A 16,483-nucleotide genomic window follows, 5' to 3' on the forward strand; every position below is an offset into this window, starting at 1 on the left:
GCTTGAAAAAAATCCTTAATAACATTTTTTTCAAAATGAGATGTCAAATTGCCCTTTTCTTGCATAAAATATACTAGATATTCAACATCCCACATGGAAAAAAACCCATTATTATGCAGAATTGCTGCATTACTAAATTATACTGCATTTGCCAGTGAGAAAGAAAGTGAGGAAGCCCTTTGTGAGAATAATATCAACAATATTGCTTAGCACTCATTCAATGCATTTCAGAGATTCAAAACACTTTGTCCAGAGTAGCTCATATGAGCCCTATGAGAAGATTTTATTCTTTCTGTTTTGCAGGTGAGGTGAAGGAGCTGAAGTGAGGGAGTACTGGCAGGCCTGTAGTAGACATATGGAATGAGGACTTTATGTTTTATTTATTGTGTTATATAATGAGGTGCTGTAATTGAAATTTAGAAAGGAGGATACTAAGTTGTATTTTGAGGTGTGCTTCTGTAGATCTCTCTGGGAATTCCCTATCATGCTAGGTCAGAGGAACAAAGTCGAACAGGGCCAGATACTATGTGTTTCCTTTTGGCTTTTGGAAACAGTTTGTGTAACCTTGAATAGGGATTAACCACCAAAACCTTCTACTCTTTCTGCCTTGGCACCAATTCTGCCCTTTTTCAATGCCTGGGCAGGGATATGGCAGTGGTGGCTAGACAGCTGGTCCCCTGAGTCAGCATTGACACTTTCACCTCTCCATAGAATGACCTTCAGCTGATCCATGGGTCATATCCAAATCCATCAGTTTGGACGCAAAACCTACCCTGGAGAAATACCAGAGGTCAATTTATACATGAGTATAACTATGTATCATTGTTCAGATTGTGATGGCAAGCATTTCAGCTAAATTGCTACTTCTTAAATGCCAATTCTTTGTGTTCCAAAGTATCATGTCCCCAGATAGCATGTTATATTTGAATACTTTTTCCTGGTAGGGAAAATACAGGTTGAGTGATAATATTATTATTTCTGTAATGGGATTTGCAGATATTTGAATTACGGAGGAAAATAGAGTGTTCTTAATGAGATACACATGCCTTACAGCCGGACTTTTCCTGATTTCAGCCAATTCCTCATCATGGATTCCCCTCTATCTAATAAAAACAGAATCTGAAGGGCATCAGAACAGATTCCCTGAAGGTAACAGATTCTGCATTAGTACCAGTAAGCTTTTATGTTGGGTCATGTCTGCTGATATATACTCGATTTGTTATAATTGCAACAGCCACTGGCTTGATGCAAATAAAATTTGTTTTGATACCCCGGAGATACCAGATCCTATTTGATTTTGGAAGCTAAACAGGGCCAGGCCTGTTTAATACTTGGATGAAGGTCTGCTGAGGAATATAATGTGCTGTAGGCTGTATTTCAGAGGAAAGCATACCATTTTTGAGTGTTCCTTGCCTGAGAAAGCCCTGGGGAATTCATGAGGTCACAGTAAGTTGACAGACATGTTAAAGGCACACACACATATATATCACAAAAAGTAAAGGCGATTATCACCCTTTCTCCTCCTCATCTGTGTACTGTACAATCATCACCAATGGGTTTTAAAGGATTTGTGATGAAGCAGGGAGGCATTTTAAAATTTGGAATATGTTTATGGAAACTGAATGGATACGATACAGATGTATGTCTCTGTTACAGAACTGGCAGAATGTACTTTGTCCTCTTCTTCATGGTAGCCCCCTAGTTTGATGAAGGTATGCTATACTGCATGTGATTGAGAAGGAAACCCACTCAGCCCTTTAGCAGCATCCTTTTACCCTTTGTGTAGCGTTCAGGTAGTAGGGGCTCCCATGGGAGGAAAAATGCTGCAGAAATCCACTTATTTGAACTAATTTAAATATAGGTCAAACTTACAATTTTGCACATTAGTCAGTAGACATTAAGGCCCCTTCCACACTGCCAGATAATCCAGGTTATCATAGCAGAAAATCTACATTATCTCATTTGAGCTGGATTACTTTAGTCTACAATGCCATATAATCCAGTTCAAAGCAGATAATGTGGATTTTATATGGCAGTGTAGAAAGGGCCTAGGATTACTGGGGAAATAATGAGGTTGTGCATTTTAGAATGCAGTAGAGTTGGTTGCTCTTCCCCCACAACACATATTAGGTTATTCAATCCTTTAAGAAGCAAGTAAACAGAATGCGACACAAATCCACTGGAAATGTTACAGCCGAGCAGAACACATGTCCACCAGTTTAAGAAAGGATTAAATATAATGACCCAGTTAATCCTTAAAAATGAATGGTTCATTCACTGAATTTTATTTTAGATGAAAATGCCTAGGCTTGTGTATTATTTCATATTGTGACTAGACTGTTCTCCTGCTTTAATGACTGCACAAAATGGGTGTCTTCGGGAAACAGCTGCCGTGATGTTTGTGTATGCACATATATAGGCCATTCACAAAAATTAGAGCCAACGTTGGTTGGGGGGGGGGGAGATTTTACTCAGGGACCTTCTTCCATTTGCAGAACTTCTAGGAGATGAATCTTCCTATTGCTGTGCCCCCCCTCCCCCCCAAGTTTCTCTGGAAGGCTTTACAACTCTCAGAAGATGCTTTGAGGATTATAGAGAAAGCTGAAGGGCACAGGATAGAAGAGGAAAAAAACAACCAATTCTACTGTTATCATAGTAATTTTTGAATTGTAACTTTTATTTAAAGATATTTTTAGACTAAATGGTGGGACTAACTTCTTTGTAAATGCACCTTGGAATGCAATGTTGGTATATCTTTGGTACATATATCACATATTCAAAATCTTTAATTTTGCAAAGTTAAAAAACTGCTAGGAAATGTTTTGGCTATTTTCACCTCTAATGGGAACGGAATTAAGGGTCAAGTCATCAAATAATGCTTCTAGCTTTTCTTTAGTTAATCATATGGTTAACTCAATATGGCACAGTGTGTTGTTGGCCTCTTTCACATAACAGCTGAATGATAAAGGTATTGAACTGGAGTGGGGGTGTGTGGAAATGAAATTCAATGGCATCATTGTGTCTGTTTCCCTGCCAAGCCCTTTATACCATGTACCCCAAAGCACTACTTGCCTGTGAAATCAGTATTTCAGAGAGAAAATAATTTTACAAATGTCTCCGGAGAGACCAACAGCTGTTCAAGAGAGAAAAAGCATAAATTGTGGGTGTATGGAATTTTGTGCTTTAGTATAGAATTAAATCAGTAGTAGCAATGAGGGAAGAGGTAAAAGGCATTAAACGGCTCAGAACAGCTGCTGAATTGCTATTCACAGAGAAGCTAAAGAGGAGCCTCTGCTTTTAGCCATTTGTTTCCTTGCTTAATGTGGATCTGAAGTGCTGTATCTGGTATTGAGGATTCAACATGACTATGATTATTTGCTAAATATGTTTGTTAGATTGTGTGGGAACAAGAATAAACAATTTAATTTTTTAATTTTTTTGTAGCTCAGCAGCACCACATTGGGTTTGTGTGCTGTACAATTCATGAATTGGATCCAAGAAGTTGCCACTTCAGCTATAAATCTAAAACTCGGGGTTCTTGTTGATGTATTCCTGTTACAAATAGCAGCAGGTGCTTCATAGGCTGGATCTACACTGCCAAATAATGCAAATAATGTAATTCAATGCAGTTCAAACTGCATTATATGGGTCTACACTGACCATATAATGCAGTTCATATTACATTATTTGGCAGTGTAGATCCAGCCAAAGTTTTTCCCTGGTTGTTTCTGACATTTTTTTCCACTATTTTTGTGATGTGACAGCCAAGATATGCCTGCCTTTTTCAGAGGTTTGGAATATAGTAACTGTGAGTGCCAGTTCAGCTTGGTTAATGAGGTTGTGCCTTGCTTCTTGCAATATTGTACTCCACAACACTGAGGACTGCAGAAATTTACACATGGTATAAGCTGTCGTTGCTGCAGAGAGATGGACTTGAAGAAGAAACATCAGAAGAAAATATCTCATTTACAGCTCCATAGACCTGTCATTTCTCACTTTTCATGATTGCTTTCTGACAATCCAATTTGATGGAACAATTTTTTTTAAAAAAAACAACCGTTGCTTTCATTTCTAAGCATTCACATTGACCTTCAATCTGGTTCTGCTTCTTGTGTCCAAGACACCAGCACTGCTCCCAGCACTGCCCTGCCGAATGAATGATGGGGGTTAGTCCATCACATTTGGCAAGCGTGGAGTTGAAGACCAGTTCTTGTTGCATCATGGCTTTAAATATTGTAGTACTAGTGTAGGTGTGCCAATGGATCAGGAGGGGAAACATGGCATACTCAATGTTTTAACCTGTTCATTAGCAGCCAGATATTTGCTATTTGTTTGCATACAAGTGTTTATTTATCACCATCTATATGCAAAAGCTCTTTAGAGGACAAAGATTTATAATATCAGTTCAAAAGAAGAGTTGTATCCTCATTTGGATGCATGCAGCATAGGATTCATTATTGACATTTCTTCCAAGACATGAATTTCCACATCCTAGTTGCCATAATAGAAAATGTTTTTCCCTTCTTCTAAACACATTACACCAAATTTATATCCCCAAATATATTCAGCTCAATTGCTTTAGACTAAATAAAGTGATTTGAAACACACTGGCTGGTGTTCTAGCTAGAATTCAGTGATACATTTCCACTGAGAGATCTATCCACACATGCTGTAAAACCCAGATGTAACCTGGTTACATCTGGGTTTAGCCAAATTGCTGGAGGGATTGAGTTAAGAGCTTTAAAGCACAGGTTAAAAAGGCACACTTAAAACCCACTTTAGCCTGAAAAAAGTGTACTTTTGCATGACTGTATATCCCTGTAGTCACGCAAAATACATGCTTTCCTTCCCTCCCCCCTGTGTAGACTGCTCCAGGGTATGTGTGCATTTAAAAAGCATGAAACAGATGATCAGCTGATCAGGCTATCAAATTGAAACACAAGTGGTTCAAAAGAAGCACAAATGGAAAGCAATTAGAAATGTCTGAAACTCTTTGTTTCACACTTTATAATCTTAAACAGAGATTGAATTAAAAATTGGGGGAAGAGAGAGATGTGACTGAAGTTTTTTTTTAATTCCCTCCATTATGTGCTGGACTTCACATCCACACATGCAAATCTGCTTGTGTATATATTAAGATATTCATATGTGTGCACATAATGGAGTGATTTTTTTTTTTAAAAAAAAACTTCCACCAGATGTTTCCTGTCTGCTACAGAGGAAGGTATAAGGACAGCAAGGCACCATTTCCCAGAACTGACAGGTCTCTGTGTGGACCTGCAGGATTTTTTTACTCACTTCTAAAACACAGATTTTGGCGCAGTCTGGAAGTGCCCTGAATCTCACTGCTTCTATCAGAAGAGGTGTACAGCCTTTTCTCCTTCAGGCTCCAAGCACCCTGTAAATCATCTTTCTCAGGTTGCAAAACATTCTACTCTGGATTTCCATTGCCCTGAAAGAGTCTACAGGAGAGGGAACAAATCCACAATTCACATTAGATATGAAAATACACCACTGGATCTTGATCTCTGATTATATTCCTTTTTTATTTTAGGTAAATACAATTTTCCAAGTAAAATGGCTGAATTATTCTTGGAACCGATATAGCTCTAAATATTTCCTTTTTCTCTCTTTTTTCCTCTTTTTCCTCTTCTTTCTTTCTTTTTTGTTTTGTTTTGTTTTGCAGATGGCTACACAACAGATGATATTGAATTTTACTGGCGTGGAGGAGACAATGCAGTTACAGGAGTGACAAAGATTGAACTTCCACAGTTTTCCATTGTTGAATACAAACTGATCACCAAGAAAGTTGTTTTCTCAACAGGTTTGTAAAGGGAGTGTTTAAATATGAAAGAGTTTTATAAAGCCTCTGGCATTTTACTGACTAAATCTCTCTAGCCATCAGAGACTATATCTAGGTATTATGAGTTTCTCAACTTGGAATTTACAGTAGTTTCAGGAGAACTGTCAAATTTGCAGAAGCCATAAACTTAGATGAAGTGACTGGACTGACCTTGAAGGAGCTGGGGGTGGTGACGGCCAACAGGGAGCTCTGGCGTGGGCTGGTCCATGAGGTCACGAAGAGTTGGAGATGACTGAATGAATGAACAACATAAACGTAGAAGTTAGGCCACTGTATAGCTTTGTTGTATTTATAGATACATGTTAGCAAAATAGATTCAAGAAATAGGCATTGTTAAATGAGAGATTTTATTTTCATATATTTATTTTACTTATCACTTATGCTCTGTCAGAAAAACTTAGTTAAATGTAATCTGCTATCAAGGTTGCAGAGTTCAATAATGACCTTTGAAATATTGATCTTTTTATTGTAGGTTCCTACCCAAGGCTGTCCCTCAGTTTTAAACTTAAGAGAAATATTGGCTACTTCATTCTGCAGACATATATGCCTTCCATTTTGATCACTATTCTTTCATGGGTTTCATTCTGGATTAATTATGATGCATCTGCTGCAAGAGTGGCTTTAGGTAAGCAATGCTGCTGCACTTATATTTACTGTGCTGTAGAAATTTGTATTCTTTTTAAAGTTTATGCAATTTCAAGCAGTGGGACACTTTCTGTTAGCTTAGGTAAGTAAATTGGTTTCAAACTTGCTGAAGTGACTGAGTCAAAGTAAAAGCATGTGCTTTTACTCAGTTGGACTATTAGAGATTTTGCATTCTAGAAATGATAATTCAGCTAAAAATTAAGCAATATTAGCTATAAATTAATTATAGTACATCTCCCATATTCATGGGAGATAAATTCTAAGACCCTGGTGAATACTTAAAACTATGTATTAGAGTGAACACTAAAGTTTGATTTTATTTGGGCTGGAAGCATATCATAAAATCGCACTGGGGGACCTAGAGAGGCTCACAAACATTTTTGAAGCGTGAATAAGTGAAACTGTGGATATCAAATCTGTAGATAAAGGGATTGCATGATAACTCTGTAGTCTTTGGCTTTTTGTTAGTTTGTTTATAGCATTTATACCCCATTCTTCAATCGAATAGCTCTTAGAGTGGCTTACAAATTATTAATTTGGCAGTCCCCTGCTCTTAGGTTTTCAATCTAAAAGACTAGAAACACGAGTGGGTGGTTGGGTGTGGGGAGGTAAATCCGACAGAATCTTGCTTCTATTTAATTGCTAGAGGACAGAGTTGTTGCAGTTGGTGTGGAAGGATGGCCTTTTCTCAGTTGCTGTAATTAAGACACAATGACCTGTGCCTAGCCGCTACATGTTATTGATCTTGCTGGCCATGTACATTCTTTAAATTTGGCTTGGTGGTGCATGGTCTGCATTTTAAAATGTGACATGTTAGTTCCTTCTTTCTCCTAGTAAGTTTGAGCAAGACTTCTACCTTAACTTTGAGACAAGTACTCCCAGAAAGTATGCATCCCTGAGCTAGATGAGTCAAGGATGTTATCCCACGGGCAGGAGGGGAGTGGAAAGCGGAAGGAAGCGTTTAAAAGACCTTCCCCTAGCAAGGTCCATCTTTGGAGATGACAAGCCATCCCACACTCTTCCCCCATCTTCTTCCCATTTCCCTCTCTTTCTTTAGGTCTTCTCTCCGTTTTTGCACGCTGGCAAGATGAATTCCCACAGGCGGCCACTAGAAGCAGTTGTGCGTCATAGGATGGCTGCTGTGGGATTCCATTTTGCCAGTGTGTGAAAAAGAAAAGAAAACGGGGGCAAACTTGCATGGCATAACATCCATGATCTGAATCAATAAAGGCATCTTCCTAGCTTCATAATGAAAATGAACCATGTGATCTAAGTCTATTTGTCTTTAAGTTCTGCATAGAAAAATAGATCGGTAGAGTAAGGTTTAAAATCATGACTGCATTTCCTTTAGTCCTGTTTCTTGCACTCCAACTTAAGTTATAAATCTATGCATTTTTAAAAGCCAGTTTCATAGAACTGAAGAAGAAATGGTAGAGCCTGATTTCAAGTTCCAAATTAGGCCTTCAGACCTTTTAAAAGAAATAACTCCAGAAATTTAAACCAGAAGTCAAAATGGAAAAGATTCATAAATAAATGCTACATTAATGAAATAGAGTAGCTTTGATCCTACTTTGAGTCACTACTAGATCGTAGTCCTTTTTAGAGAAGAGGAAAGATCCCCATGATGCTAGTTTTATGTAATTCATAATATTTTAAACTGTTATTAACATTTCTATAACAAAACAAAAGAAAAAGGCAAAGTGATTGGATAATAGAACTGGTTGCCAGTATTATATATCACCTTTTATTTAACATAAATTTATTTATACTTAGTTAAGTAGGAAAGGTGCTATGAAGTTAGTGAACTGTAAGAATATATATTGGGACACTAGCAAGTGTATCTGGTGTGCATCAGAGTGTGATGGCCACACTTTGCCAGCTCTATTGCACATTAGCAGCCCTCTACTGGATATGGATATTATGAAACTAACCAATTCTTATTCATCCATACATAGCTCCACTTATAAAGAGGTATCTCCCATAAAGGATTCTGACCCATGTGTTGTACCCCTTCTTCATTTTATTAATAGATAAATTATTTCATTCAGTATAACTTGTAGTGATCATTTTCTTTTTTAAATGAATAAATTAAACTGGCATTTGTTACACTTTTTCCAGGGATCACAACGGTGCTCACAATGACAACCATCAATACTCATCTGCGAGAAACACTGCCCAAAATTCCCTATGTGAAAGCCATTGACATGTATCTGATGGGATGTTTTGTCTTTGTGTTCATGGCCCTCCTTGAGTATGCATTGGTCAACTACATCTTCTTTGGCAGAGGACCACAGCGTCAGAAGAAAGCAGCAGAAAGAGCTGCCAGTGCTAACAATGAAAAACTACGAATGGATGTCAATAAGGTAAATTGAAATGAAAGACATGTGTAGCAGCTCCCTGTTACAACATTAAATAACTCATTTCTTCCTGACAGCATTTTCACATACAGTTCATCTGCTTCACAAATCTCGTAAAGAATACAGTGAGTCCATCCTGTTTAAAAACAGCCTTTTCAGATGGTTTTAAAACTCCAGTTTACATTTCTAGTGAACTCAGTTGATTTAGCTTGGATAAAAATGTGGAAGCAGAGGAAAATAAAATTCCAGTAGAAAAAAATGCATTATGACTGTTCATCTTGTTGTTCAATGCAGGTAAAATCCAAGAAACTAAATACAGTGAGCATGGTGGTGGTTTTGGTGCTGCTGTTTTTAAAGGAAAGCAAAGGTTTCCTAAAATTGAGGAACAAGGCATTTGTTCATGATACTTTTTCTAATAATTATTACTTTCTGTGGGTTTTTTTCATAATTTTTTTCTGTGCTCAGCAAAATTCACTTACTGCTCCATATTTAAGTAGTAACATATAAATATGTATTAAAAATCTATTTAGTAGTGTCTCATTGCCACACTCTATTAGTACTCTTTATTTGGCTTGTAACAATAAAAGGTTACATGAACTTATCTGGGTAGGAATGTTGAAAGTTATGCTAACATTATAGAAACTGATGGTCACAGGATGCTACAGAAATGTTCAGTTTTCCAAAATTCTTCATGTGGTAAGACTTCAAAGAATGTGCAAAGTATCTCTTATACAAATCATGTGGGTGTCTATAAGCCATACAGCTATATTTAAGACAAGGAGTGATAATTACAGACACTCAGATTATTCTTTACTAAGTTGCAAAGTGATATTGTTTCAGAGTCTCATTTTCTGAATGTAAAAATTAGTTGTATGACTCAGTATTAAGGTAAAAGTAGCTATAAGATCACAACCCAAAACTATTAAATGGGTGAAAAGTGTTGTCATAAGAGCTGCAAGTAGAGCATTCATTATTTGGAATTCAAAATCAGAAATACTCCAAAATCCAAATTTGACCACCTGGTGGCTTAGATAGTGACCTTTGCTTTCTGATGGTTCAGTGTACACAAGCTTTTTTTCATGCACAAAATTATTAAAATTACTGCATAAAATAAGCTTCACGCTATGTGTATAAGGATATATGAAACATCAATGAATTTCAAGTTTGGATTCTGATTTCATCTCCAGGATATATCATTATGTACAAATATGCAAATATTCCAAAAATGGGCCAAACTTCCAAAACATTTCTGGTCCCAAACATTTCAGATCAGATATACTCTACATGTATTAAGGTGCTTGCAACAACAAAGCCCCTGATCCTAATTTTTCCACTTACACATGGGTCTCAGTTACAAATGGATGCTCTCACTATAGGGTAAGCAACTATTGGGCCATTTTGCTGTTCAGGGAGCCACACAGACTCCCCCCACCCAAAATAAAATAAAATAAAACAAAAGCAGAAATTGTGAAATGTCCACTTCTGGATATATATAAACAGAGCATCTTTTTATGCTAAGCAGTGAATTAAAAAATAAATCTCTGGAATCTCTCTTGAAATTATTATTATTATTATTATTATTATTATTATTATTATTATCTTTATTTGTATCCTGCTAGCATCTCCCGAAGGACTCAATGTGGCTTACAAAGGCCAAGGCCTCAAAACACAACATAACAATACAACACCTAAAGCAAATTAAAAACAGTTAAAGCAATATTACACAACAAGCAATAAACAACACAACAAGACACTATAAAACTGGGCCGGGTCAGAGTAATGGGTACAGGGTTAAAAGTGCTGATGTGACAGGTGATATGTAAGGATTATAGGGTAAGTGCAGTGTGCAGTGTGCAGCAATTTCAATTCTAGTAAAGTGCTTCTGGGACTTGTTGTTTCTAAAGACTGCCAATGTAGGGGCCTGTCTAAGATCTTTGGGGAGGGTGTTCCAGAGTCGGGGGCCACCACAGAAAAGGCCCTGTCTCGCGTCCCCACCAAACGCGCCTGCGATGCAGGTGGAATCACGAGCAGGCAGCTCACTCTTGAGTAAGGGAAACTAGTTAAAGAGAAGCCAAAAAAGTCCTTAGCATTTAGTTTCTTGAAAACAGACTTAAGTACTTCAATCAGTCCCAGGACTGAACTTTGCCGACCTTAACACTAGATCAGTGTTTTTCAACCTGGGGGTCGGGACCCGTGGAGGGATCGTGAAGGGTTGTCAGAGGGGTCACCAAAGACCCTCAAAAAACACAGTATTTTCTGTTGGTCATGGGGATTCTGTGTGGGAAGTTTGGCCCAATTCTATCATTGGTGGGGTTCAGAATGTTCTTTGATTGTAGGTTAACTATAAATGACAGCAACCCCAACTGTAAATACCAACAACTACAACTCCCAAATGTCAAGGTCTAGCTCCCTCAAGCTCCACCAGTGTTCACATTTGGGCATATTTAGTATTTGTGCCAATGTTGGTCCAGATCCATCATTGCTCTCTGGATGTAGGTGAACTACAACTCCAAAACTCAGGGTCAGTGCCCACCAAACGCTTCCAGTATTTTCTTTTGGTCATGGGGGTTTTGTGTGCCATGTTTGGTTCAATTCCATCATTGGTGGCGTTCAGAATGCTCTTTGATTGTAGGTTAACTATAAATGACATCAACTACAACTCCCAAATGACAAAATCAATGCCACCCCCCCCCCCACCCCACTACTACACCAGTATTCAAATTTGGGTATATTGGGTATTTGTGCCAAATTTGGTCCAGTGAATGAAAATACATCCTGCATATCAGATATTGACATTACAATTCATAACAGTAGCAAAATTACAGTTATGAAGTAGGAATGAAAATAATGTTATGGTTGGGGGTCACCACTCCATGAGGAACTGTATTAGGAAGGTTGAGAAACACTGCTCTAGCCAGAAGGAAGTGCTACTTCCTAAGGACACAATATTGTGGCACTGGGGATGGACTTCATCATCCCCGTATGGAAAGAACAATTCTCACTGAACATACCTGGGGATGGAAGAGCAAATAAGACAGCCACAAACTTAGTTAATGGATCAAGAAAAATAATAATTAGAAAAACTCCTTTAATGTATTAGAAACACAATGTGCCTTTTACCCAAGTTTGATTTTCAACAGATAGATTGCTTCCAGCAATACCATCAGCAGAAACAAAACAAAATGACCCTATTCCACCCATTGCAAGGCCTCAGTAGCTTTCCAGAGCAGCTCTTTAAGGCATACGAATGGAAGGGTGCTCTCCTCATTACAATTCTCTTAACTCAACTGCTTGGCCTATAGGATTTATTTACATTTCTTAAGCGAGAGTTTAGAAAACTGCAACATCATTTAACCCTTCTTTCAGCTGTTTCAGCTATGTTAGATAATCCAAAAATGATGGTTAAAATAAACTGAAAAGGGTTGTATAAACTATCCAGTCCCTACAGGATAGTATATTCATTGTGTTTATGTTTTACAGATGTGGATTTCATTTCACTGGTATACATAATGGATCTATTTTATACACATTTTTGTAAAATTCTACACAAAAATGAAAAAGATACACAATTGTCCATTTTTAAAACCCACATTAGCATTTTCTTGAATATGTTAAAATTGAAAGACAGCCAGAGGTATATTGGGTACACAGAGCTCTGCAATGGAATTTTTGTTCCCCTTTCTCCAATCCTTGTGGTGATTCTGCTTGCTTGCAGGTTGTAAATGAACTAAGGTAAAGAACATAATGACAGGGTAGCAGGTTGAGGCCACTATAATAATAGCTCTTCTTGCTTCTGTCCATATTATACCCAAAATAACCTAGGAGTGAGATAGAAAGAGAGGAGACTTTATTCTGAGATCGTGTTTTGTTAGTGATTTTATAAAAAGAAAATAATTATATAGAAATGCATAAATAAATCCTGTGCACAACTAAATGAAAGTACAAAACTAGACTGACAGCCCAACTTTTACCAGGAAGCATTGGAAAATTAAACTCCACTGAAAGTGTGATTTACTTCCACCTGGGCTAGAGTAAGGTTATTCCTTTAAGCTGAATGTAATTCAGTAAAAGAAGACCCATTTTGAATATTGCTGCCTTGTTCTGAGTGGCAAATTTAGCTTTGAATATTTGGAGTTTCATAGCCAGCCCATGTGTCTTATTTCAGTAAAAAAAAACTGAAATAAATTTTTAAAACTCCACATTGGCATGATGAACTTATGAATGTTTATTTAGGAGTAAGTCCTACTGTATTCAGTGGGACTGAATCTCAATTAACAATATATATGAAATCGAATACTCTAATGCTAACAATATCAGCCAAGTTCAGGACTGTATATATGCTATTAGATCATTTCAAACTGTTACCTGACGACAGTATGACCCCCATACCCATGGGACAGGTACAGTATCTGTAGTTTCATTCATCTATATTTGACAAAATAAGAATAAGTGGAGGGTGGGGTTGTTAGAGATGCAATAATTGCCTATCCTAGTGAATGCTCTCATATAGTTTGGTGTGGATTTTTGTACACTTTTGACAAAAATAAATTGTAAAGAAAGATGAGTTTGACTTTGTCACAAAAAGTGTTTTGGTATTGGTGCTATATAAGGAGAAAGAGTCAATGTCCTGATGGCCTATTGAGAGGTTTCACTTCTCTTTGATAAAGGCAGTCCCTGGAGGCACTGGCTTTTCTAGCAGTTCTGAGGGTGGATCCTTGCTTGATCCTAGTACAGCTAGAATCATTTTTGTTTTTGAGGGAAGCATGGGGCATTTAAAAATGGTTGCATTGGCTTCCAGAACATAGGATGTTATGGAAAGTGTTCTCCGATGTATATTGCCTCAGACACCTACTATTATGACTCTGATTGAAGCATTTTAGTGAAAAGCATATACATGTACTGCCCTCTCAGGGCTGTAAGAGGAAAAATACAATAGCCATGCTTTTAAAATCTACTGTAAGAAGTTCTCAGCAAAGAGCCTTGGATGAAATTCTCAATCAATGAGAAACTGTTTGTGGGAGGAGGTGTCTCCAAACTACAAATGTCCAAGTGCCAAACCCCTTAATGCTGTAAAGGCCAAGACAAGTGGCTCAGTTTTTGAAGTAAGCCAGGCACACCCCAGGAGCCAACAAAGATATTTTAACATTGCTTCTGTATGATAACTTACATCATACATGTAGAGATCAAGGGACTCTAGAGTCAAGTTTCAAAAGACACATGTACAAAAGGTTGAAAAAAAGTGATTTCAGAAATCAATCACTGAAGGTGAGCCAGTATTTTAGATGAAGCCAATAGCCTATACACAAGAAAATTATTGTGATGGATATCTGTGGTAGTTTGAAATATTTCATAAAAACATATTAGTTGCATTTAAAACACACTCAATGGACAATAGTTTTGTCTGAAATGCAGAACCACACAAAAATATGACAGGGGTAGATGCAGATGGGGGATCTGTTTATTTGACAGCAGAAAAGTGAGAATGTAGCCATACATTCTGTATAGAAAAGAAGGTCACCGGAGAATCATTTATGCAATGTAGCTTTTGCCCAGAACTCAGAATTAGAGCAGCTTATATAGTGACTGAGGACTAATAGTGAAGAAGCCGTCAGATTGTGCATATATCATTAATATTAGAGCGAGATAATATTCAGCCCTCCATCTTGAAGATGACACATCTGTCAATCTGGTATATGTACCCTACAAGCCGTATTATTGATAAAACTCTAAACAAAGTAATTGGCATATGATAGAAGCGGCTCATGCAACAGTAGCCTTGGGCTGGAAAGAGCAGGAAAAATTGGAATTTAAAAAATGGCTTGAATATTTAGCAGACTGTATGTTCCAGGATTATATTTTTGAAAGGTGGATGAAATACACACAGGTTGTAAGAAGAATTGGGACTCAAAATGGGGAACTGATGGCTTGAGTAAAAGGAAAAAGAAAATATAAAAAACCAAATCACACTCTCTTCACAATTGATCAATTCAAATAATGCTCGAATTGAAGATACAACTGTTCCCATTGGGCGAAGTGGGGGGGGGGGAGAGAGAAACTACTGGACACAAGTGGTTGATAGTGGAATTGAGATTATATTGAGTGAAAATGTAAGTGGAATTTCATTATCAAGATTTGTATTACTCTACTTGTGTCTACAATGAATAATAATAAAAATATCCACAGCCAGGCATCAGAGTCATAAAACTCTTCAAGGGGTTTTCTACCCTCCTCCTCACCAGTAACTTGCTTCCTGAAGTGGCTACTTCATTCTCCCAGTAGGCAGTGGGTTTTAGGAGTCATGAAAGGACAGAAAATTGTCAGTTATGAAAAAATTATTTTAGCTACAGCTCAATGAAGCTAACTATGGTGCATTGGAACTTAATGAATAGTCTCGACTAGAATAGCTCATGGATCAGTTGGTAAACAAAGAACCAGCACATAGTAAAGCCCACTGAATTAATTCATTTAGTTGATATTAACTGAGATTTAGACTACGTCACAAAGCATTAATTGTAGTTCTTTTTAATTTTGTAACTTATTTTGTTCCCTGAACAGGTAGAAATCAGGCTACCGAAGCAGTAGTTAGCAATCTTAGCAATTGAATTCTACCTGATTCTTTCCACTCAACCACTGGATCTCCTCAATAACAACAACAACAACAACAACAACAACAACAACAATAACAACTTTATTTTTGTACCCCGCCTCCATCTCCCTGAAGGGACTCTGGGCGGCTTACACATGGCACAAAGTGCCTAAAACAATATATAAAATAAAATAAATACACAATAAAATACAATATAAACCAGTAATATATAAAACAACAATTTGAACTCAAAATAGTTCCCAATAACCTATCATGTCGACTGTCGTAAAAACAAGGTCAACTGTAAACAAGGAGAAGGGAAAGGGATATTGCAAGTTGTAGGTAAGGAATAAGGACATGGGATGAAATTGCTGTGCTGTATCATATCATGATACAGCACAGCACTTGATTTGCTTGTGATGATACCATTTTATTATAGAGATATGACAAGAAAGTTTTTAGCACTCACTCTTCATGGGTGTTCCAGGTTGGAATATAGGACTCTATGTTTTGCTCATCTATCAAGTATGCCTTGAAATCCATTTGTCCTCCGTTTCATATTCACATTTGTTATTTTATATGTATCCATGCTATGTGTATGTGATCTTTGTGCTTGTGTATTTGGCTCACCTTCCAAGTTCTTCACTTTATCCAGTTTCAATAGAGAAAGTACAAGGAACTGCCCATATGGTGATTTCACAACTGTTTGAATTCTCATCCAAAACTTCTTCAGGTGGAAGAATTCCTTTTTTACTTGGTTTTTTTTTTCATGGATCTTCTTGTTGTTGTGTTTCTTATATGCAGTTGTTCCACACCAATATTGCACTTTCTACCTGGAAAGTTAGTAGCAAAACAATTGTATAGATTATTCTGTGTAATCAATTTTTTTATGCTTAGAAATGTCATATCTCTTATTTCAATGAACGTTTCTACTTTGACTTTTAACAGCACTTATCTTTCTACTTTTGGCCATGACTCTTCTACCTGCCAGGTTGTTCTTTGTTCTCTTTATATTTCCCAAGATTTCTGTGC

The 16,483-nt window shown here is 37.3% G+C and overlaps 1 protein-coding gene across 5 annotated transcripts in view; it reads left to right on the plus strand.

The window, feature by feature from the left end:
- The window catches only part of GABRB2 (gamma-aminobutyric acid type A receptor subunit beta2), a 150,424-nt gene that overhangs the window by 115,920 nt on the left and 18,021 nt on the right, over nt 1-16,483 (plus strand). For all 5 annotated transcript variants that reach the window (XM_060764966.2, XM_060764965.2, XM_060764967.2 and 2 more), the window contains exons 7-9: nt 5,687-5,824; nt 6,336-6,488; nt 8,627-8,871. In XM_060764966.2, coding sequence (XP_060620949.1) covers nt 5,687-5,824; nt 6,336-6,488; nt 8,627-8,871 — 536 coding nt within the window. The remainder of the gene's footprint in view (nt 1-5,686; nt 5,825-6,335; nt 6,489-8,626; nt 8,872-16,483) is intronic.

Source organism: Anolis sagrei, chromosome 2, assembly GCF_037176765.1.
Source record: "Anolis sagrei isolate rAnoSag1 chromosome 2, rAnoSag1.mat, whole genome shotgun sequence".
NCBI classification, from domain to species: Eukaryota; Metazoa; Chordata; class Lepidosauria; order Squamata; family Dactyloidae; genus Anolis; species Anolis sagrei.